Here is a 7,544-nt window from a genome sequence, read left to right on the forward strand (position 1 = left end):
TTTCACTTTTGTAGCAAAATGCTGCTGCAACTGGGATACTGATGCCTTGAATCTAACAGAACGTGACTGGATATTACCGGTTTTGATCCAGATGGGCTGAATTTCTTACTCATTTGCTTGGGCTTTGGGTTAGTTGGGTTCTAGTTAAAAAAAAAAACTATTTTCCCTTGGGTTCAGGGTAGATTTAGTCAGAAGTTTTTGGGGTTTGTCTCCTGCTCAGTTTCAATTTTAAGGCTGGAGTCAAGATCTGCTTGTAGTTGAACTAGTTGAACTGCTTGTGTCGTGCAAAGTATAACCTATTTCTAAGTGCCATTAGCCACACTCTGCCACGCACCCTGAACCTGATCGAGTCAAGTCAGATGCATAACGGATAGATGAAATGCAGATAAAGGGATGCATACTGTATATGACCTAGTTGCCACTGCTGCGTGACATAAAAAATATCCTGTGATGATGATGAAGCAGTTTAATGTTCTTCATGAGCTCCATCACAGAGGCCTAACCAACTTTTTTTCTTTTCTTTTTCCTGTTTGGTTTTCATGTTACTTATATCTTTTTAATTTCAAACTACACTTTTGCAGTATCAGCCCTTGTTTGCAAGTATCAGTGGCCTTATATGCATAACTTGTGGTTCTAAATACTCAGCAGCCTTGGATGGATGCACAAACCAGTCCTAAGTGGCCAGTAGATTACAGGCTTGTCAAAGAGAAGAGCAACACAGCAGGCAATATATTGTGATATTGTTTCATCTCATCTGTCCTTGGCAGTCTAGCAGTGTGGAGGGAACAGAGATAAATGTAGCCATAAATGTCCAAACATTATAAACCGCGTGGGTGTGTGTGTGTGCGTGTGCATGTGGTGCGTGTGTGTGTGTGTGTGTGTGTGTGTGTGTGTGTGTGTGTGCCACATGGGTGCAATCCATCTCTTACTTGCCACAGTCTTTTGCTCTCTTCCTGTGTTTCCTCCTCCGAAGTCTGTTCTTGATAGACTGACTGCTGTTGGGGAGGAGGAGGAAAGTGCAATAAATGAATATTGACATAATATTAAAGAATGATGTATAAAATGCACAGATACTGACCTTTCATTATTCAGATGCACCTGTCGGGGTCTAAAAACAGCAAAACGCAGGTTGTTAGCTGTGCTAGCAGAGGTGCGTGTTGCATTTGGTGTCTCTTATGGACAATTAACTTCCAGTAATTTACCTGCATTCACATTCCTGATGCTCCACAAATGTGAGTTCCACATAACGCCCAGATCTCTCAGTGGGAGTAATCCTCAACAGCTGGGACACAAAGGAAAAGTGACATGACAACACTAAACAGTAAACAGAGCGCATATGTTTGACACCTCCATAGTTCATTTAATAACACACATATCTCCCTGAAGGAAAACAACTTCCACACCTGCAGAGTGGTGTTGCGTTCGAGGGTCGGGTGGCACTCCAGGTTCTCGTCCCCACAGCAACCGGAGCATCGCCAAAGTGGGACACAAGCGGGACTAAAGATATGCTCCACTCCTCCAGGGTACTCCTGCTCCACATCCACCAATCGCTCCATAGGCCGACACAGGCTCCTCCTCCACACCTCATGGAACAGCATTACTACAGCAAGAGGGGTTGAATCGCATGTCACTCAGTCAGCTCTAACAGGCACAAAGCTTATTCAGTGGGATATGATCAATATGTAATGATCATTATATTATTGTATATATGTGAAGACCCTTACCTCTTGAGCGAACCTCTACTGCAGGGTGTGAAATCTGCAAAATATGGCTCAAATAAGTAAAAACGTATATGTAAATAGATCAACCATTCAATTTCATAGGATAAAAGAACTGACATCAAAGCTAATGCCCAATGTGGCCAATGCTGATACATGCAAACTGACACAGCTACTGAGATTTCAGTGGTTACAACAGAAGCTGGTTCACTGAGAAGCAGCTGCGGAGCGCCCTCTTGTGGCAGAGAGGGCATGGTGACCACAGACCTTGACCCTGTGCGAACAGTGATGCAGCAGCATGCTTGTAAGAGGATATCACTGGGTCATTGTTTGCAAGTCATGCACACAGTAAAATGAGCAGACAGATAAAAAAAACCCATCTGATATCTCAATCTGTTTTAAATGAGGTTTAGAGTCTCAGGAGGCAAAAAACCTTCAAAGTATGCAAAGCTGCCATTGCTAAACGTATTCCCTACACACACAGGCAGTCAGACGAATCCAAACCACTCTGGTTGATGCCGGGCCTCTGAGTCTAATGTAGAGGACCATCAATAAGATGTGTTGAAACTGATTCTCTCCCAAGACGAGTTTGTGGTTTCTCAATGTGGTTTCCCTTTAGTCTCCATAGATTCATGCTCTTGTAAGATCAGGCACATTTTGAGAAACACACAGTTCACAATGAAGATAGTTACCCAACTTTGGGGTCGAGACCACATGTGGAGAGACCCTTGACATCAAACTGGGGTCCACAGAAAAATTCCCAACCAAGCCTAAACGACTGTCGTAATATTTGGTTATTCTTTTAAGATGAAATACCACCAGTGGCTTTTGAACTGCACAGAAGTTGTAGTGTGAAAGTTTTGTGGTCTGCCTGCCCAGTACAGTTTAAAGGTGTCAGTGAACAGCATGAGGAGTGGCTTTATTTCTGTCTCCCTGGGGAATTAAGAGTTGGTTTTCCACTCTGTCATACATTATACATTATCACCAAGGGTGGAAGTAAGTAATTACATTTACTGCCCGTCACTACAATTGAGTATAGCTTGTTTGTGTACTTGTGCACTGTAATTTTACTTTTACTTAAATATGTTTTCACTTAAGTATTGTACTGAGCTACATTTTAAATCACATCCATTATAGATTTTGTTGGCTCTCCATAAGCATCAGAAATTGGCCAACTGTGGAGCCAGTCAGCAAAGAAGAGAAGAGTAATATGGCTTTACTTTATTTAGATTTTTACACTGGTAATTTTACTTCTACTTGGATGTTTTAGTACTTTTTCCACCCCTTATTATCAATAATCTCTGATCCATGTGAAGCTCAGTTTTCTGTTCCAAAATGTTGAAATAACAGGGATTTTCCATCCACACTATGGGAGTTTCACCTGCCAAAAAAGCTTAGGAGACGTTGTAAAGTTAAGACCTGCTGGTGTGACACAGTTCAGTGGCTCAAAAATAAGAAATCTATTACAGTTTTGGTTGTAGATTCATGTTAGCACAATAAAGAAAAGGAAATCAGCACACTGTTACAATGAATACTGTACTAGGTCTGCAGTGAATGGCAGCAATTTTGAAAATAACTAAAAACTAATGAGAATTCCAATCCTTGATGACATTTTTAATCACATGAGCGCTCAAGCATGGACCCCGATACATGCCACTCAATGCCAGTATCTGAACATCCATGTCTCTACATGCATGACACATATCTTAATAATTCATGAACAAACAGGGACACAGGTCAGGCAGCCAGTTCTGAGCTCCCACAGTCTTAAGGTAATCATCATTCTCCCTGTATTTCCTAGTATAGAGATTTCAAACTGAAATGTGTGTGACCTAAGCAGAGGCATGCGGCTCCTTGTGGATCCTACAGAGAATATCTGTTGCCTTGGAAATAACACAGGGGGATTTGAATACATAATAAACAAAGATGAAGAGACAGCGCTGAGCGGTATCAGAGCACCAGTTTTGTAACTTCTTAAACCCGGCTCCCATGGAAATCGTTCCAACAGCCTCAAAATGCACAATGGCGATATTCTCTGATTGAACAACAAATTGAGCAGAAACACAAGCGCTAAGTTGATCTTGGCTCTCCTCCCCTTTTGAATATCAACTGTCTCTCTCTCTCTCACTCCTCACCTCTCTCTATCCTCTTTCCCCATCCCTCCCTCCCTCTATCCGTCTCACTCTGAGAACATTGATGAGAACATTGTCTTTTATAAATGTCACATGCAGGCAATAATATTTTTTTATGGGATTTTGGTGTATTTTACTGTAGGTGAGCTTGTACTTGTGTTGCGCCAAGTACAACAGTATCTCTAAGAGCCTTAAACCGCACTGTCATCCAACAAGTAGAATCAGATGCACATTGAATAGCTGTAATGAAGATAAAAGCCTGTACTGCTTGACTTGACTATATATGACCTAGATAGCTAATTAACAAGTGATATAAAACATATATGAACAATTCTGTGCGATAGTGAAGTGGCTTGATGTTAGTTAGTTAGTTAGTTAGTTAGTTAGTTAGTTAGTTAGATAGTTATTATTTTGTTTGATCGGGACAGTGCAAATGAACATAGTGCCACTTCAACTGGTTACAAACAAGTTGATGCAGCTGATGTTCTGCATACAGATTATAGCTATTGCTAGTTTCCAACTTCTGTCCACAGGCTTTTCTTAAAAAGAGAAAAAGCAAGAAAAAAGAAAAACAAGAATAACAATATTACATACAGGCAAACATAATAATAAACATAATTTAAAGAGGGAGAAATGGAAACATCAACAAATAACAATAAGATAAGCAAGTTGTTAATAATGAGATGATTAAAAATGCGTACAGCTATGATTTTGCTTCAGCAAGAATTTAACATTTGCATTAAAAACCTTAATGTCTTAGATTAATTTTATTTCAGTTTCATAAGGAACTCCATCACATTGGCTATCAAAAGGTCTTTGTCCAAATCACTAAATCATGGGAATAGTGTGCTTCTTTTCTTTTCTTTTCTTTTCTTTTTTCTTTTCTATTCTATAAGAGCACAAGTTTTTTAACTTCTTAAACCCATGGAAAATGTTCCAATAGCCTCAAAATGCACAATGGTGATATTCTCTGATTAAACAACAAAATGACCAGAAATACAAGTCTTAAGTTGATCTTGGCTTTCTTCTTCTCTTTCATTTCAGCTGTCTCACTCCACCCACCCCACCCCCGCCTCTATCTATCTCACTGTTTCTCATTGTGTTTTATAAATGTCACATGTACGTTTCTGGTCCGCTGCTTGAGCAATACAATATTTTTGTGGGGTTTGGGTGTTTTATTACTGCAATCTCATCTGGGCTGCTTTATAAGAGTCTTATAAATCAAAGTATTACGTGCAGCTTACTGATATCGAGTGGAGCCGCACATGAAATCCTTCTCACTGTATGTGATTCACATGGATCTGCTCCAAGTCGGGGGCCTTAATGTATTCTCAAGGCAAGCTTGAGAAGTAGGAACACGTTTTCAGACTTTCACAGCTTTATATTTACTCTTCTTTCAACATATTATCACACTTAAGATTTGGGAAGGCCAGTTTAATCGAGGATCTGTGTTTAAGGACATATTGCATTCTGGGAGCTACTGTTTCTTGGTGGTTTGATTACTACAGCGGTTCAGTATACAGTAAATCTTCACATCCGCCTCGCAAGATGGAGCTTTTCTCATTACCATCAACCTCACAATTCCCTCTGGAACAAAGAAGCAGAAACTTTATGGTGGCCTGTTTGAAAAATGTTTGATTGCAGCACCAAATTAGCTAAAGACTGAGAGCAAGAGGCGGGCTGAGATGTCTAGAGATGATGTAGAAAATTAGCTTCCTACTGTATGTCACTAGGCATCTTGTGCATTAGTGGGTATGTAACGTACCAATCCAATGATAGAATAGACTTCTGGATCCATATGAAAAAAGCCTCTGACATGACCTAGTGAGCAATATTTTCACACAACACAGGTGAGCAATTTTGCAAAAATTGTGACCAATAGTAGTTGTTTTTTGGGGGGTTTTTTTCAGAAATGAAATCCTTGAAATTTTTAAAGCTGAACTAAAAAAAACCCTTTAAAGCTGAACTAAACGGCAAAGCTTTGGCTCTGTTTTCAGCTGAAAAAGTGCTTTTTGGGGTTTAGTTACTCTTTAAGAACAATAATGAGCAATAACAAGCAATCACCTGTTCCAACTTTCATGATGACAAAAGAGACAAACTGATCTCGGACCAGTACTCCTGTCCTAAGATAGACCTACTGGACTACACTATGCGTACAGACCACAGACCACATACAGAGCCAACTTCAAAAATTGCAAACTTTCTTCTCAGATCAAGTTCTACTCAAAGCTTATCCTCCCTCAGTCCTGTATCCCCACATGAACTGCCATGTGGTTTCACTGTACATGGTGTATTGTATATTCAGTGTGTTCTCCCTCCTGGGTCAGATGCTCTTATAGGAAGAGGAAGCACCTGTGCAAAACCAGAGAGAGATATGCCGACTATTACTGCTGCATCACACCCGCGGGACCAAACCCAGCAGCTCTATGGTCTTTACAAACCACAGCGTTCAGTTTGCTTCAGGAAAGGCAACGGCTGTCTAATGTCAGGCAACGGCTTTCTCCAGCTTACTATAGCATGATAGAGATATATTGATGCATCAGTAGTCGAGCTCTGGTTTAGTTTTTCACATTTTGCTCTCAGTACAGGCTCTTGACTCCAGATATGTGGCTATGTAAACTTCTATATCTTAAACTGGATCAAAGCAACACAACACACAGCAGCTGCATCTACTAAGGCTGGTTGAGTAAATATCTCTGCACATGAATGATTGCCATTATGCAGCCACTGTAAACAGCACTTTAAACATCCCAGTTCCCAAACCCCTAAATGAAGATGGTGTCTTCATGGAGTGGCACAGCCAGTCAAAATGCTGCTAATATGTAACAAGGCTGGAGTGGAGCAGATGTTGTTCTCTCTCTCTCATCCAAAAAAAACCCCAAACGCACACCATCCAAATGTGACTCCTATTAGCCTACTGTTTCACGTGAGGTGGTAATAGGAGTCACATTTGGAGTTAAGAAGAAAAGACAAGGGCTTTTAAGAAGGAAAGACCTATGCAGAGAAGGAATCTGCAACATTAGCAAGTGACAATTCAATTACAATTCAATTCAATCCAATTACAGCATGCAAACTGCCAGGAGACGTGATTCTTGTTAAAGTTTCAAAGTGGAAACAACCACACATTAAATCCAACAACAATCCAACAATTCCACAAAAATCTTATAGTACATTATTCAATCATTCCACAAACAAGTCATAAAAATATCAAATTGCAGTTCCTCAAATCAAATTGATTAAAGTGCATAAACTGCATGACATAAAAAGTGTCATCAAATTAGTTACAGCGTCGTTTGTATGTAAGGCATTTGCGGTGTTGGTTGAATTACCTGCGCAGGTATCATCTGCAGCAGAAGAACCGCTAAAAGGTGAGACGATCCGGTGAAACTTTGCATACTGCCTCGACTCCAACCTGTCAGAAAGAAATATTAAAGCAGAGAAGAAGTCGTGTTGGAGCGGCTGAAGTTTAGAGGCTTGGCGCATCGTCCCGCTGTGCGCTGCTGGGATGAAGGGTGTGCGCCACTTCCATGACTACAGCTGAGGATCAATTAAGAACCGGACCGACATAAACCTAGGCGAGACGATAAGGTCAACTGAGATAACCGGTGAGCTCTCTGTCTGTCTGTTGGTCTGTCCGTCTGTTGGTCTGTCTGTCCGTTTGGCTAGCTTGCTCTCTCTCTCTCTCTCTCTCTCT

At 40.7% G+C, this 7,544-nt stretch overlaps 1 protein-coding gene across 1 annotated transcript; it reads right to left on the bottom strand.

The window, feature by feature from the left end:
- Positions 1–929: 929 nt before the first annotated feature.
- Positions 930–7,298, bottom strand: LOC139648779 (vascular endothelial growth factor A-like; the record flags this gene model as incomplete). The annotated part of the gene is made up of 6 exons (XM_071525014.1): positions 7,180–7,298; positions 1,725–1,758; positions 1,404–1,600; positions 1,203–1,282; positions 1,079–1,108; positions 930–995 (listed from the first exon to the last, which is right to left on the bottom strand). Coding segments are annotated over exons 1-6 (473 nt in total), but the record flags the coding sequence as incomplete, so codon positions are not given.
- Positions 7,299–7,544: the final 246 nt, after the last annotated feature.

The sequence above is a fragment of the Centroberyx affinis genome, unplaced genomic scaffold (assembly GCF_046629955.1).
Source record: "Centroberyx affinis isolate AG114_WGS23_722 - 3 ecotype Tasmania unplaced genomic scaffold, CSIRO-AGI_Caff_v1 ptg001256l_1, whole genome shotgun sequence".
NCBI classification, from domain to species: Eukaryota; Metazoa; Chordata; class Actinopteri; order Beryciformes; family Berycidae; genus Centroberyx; species Centroberyx affinis.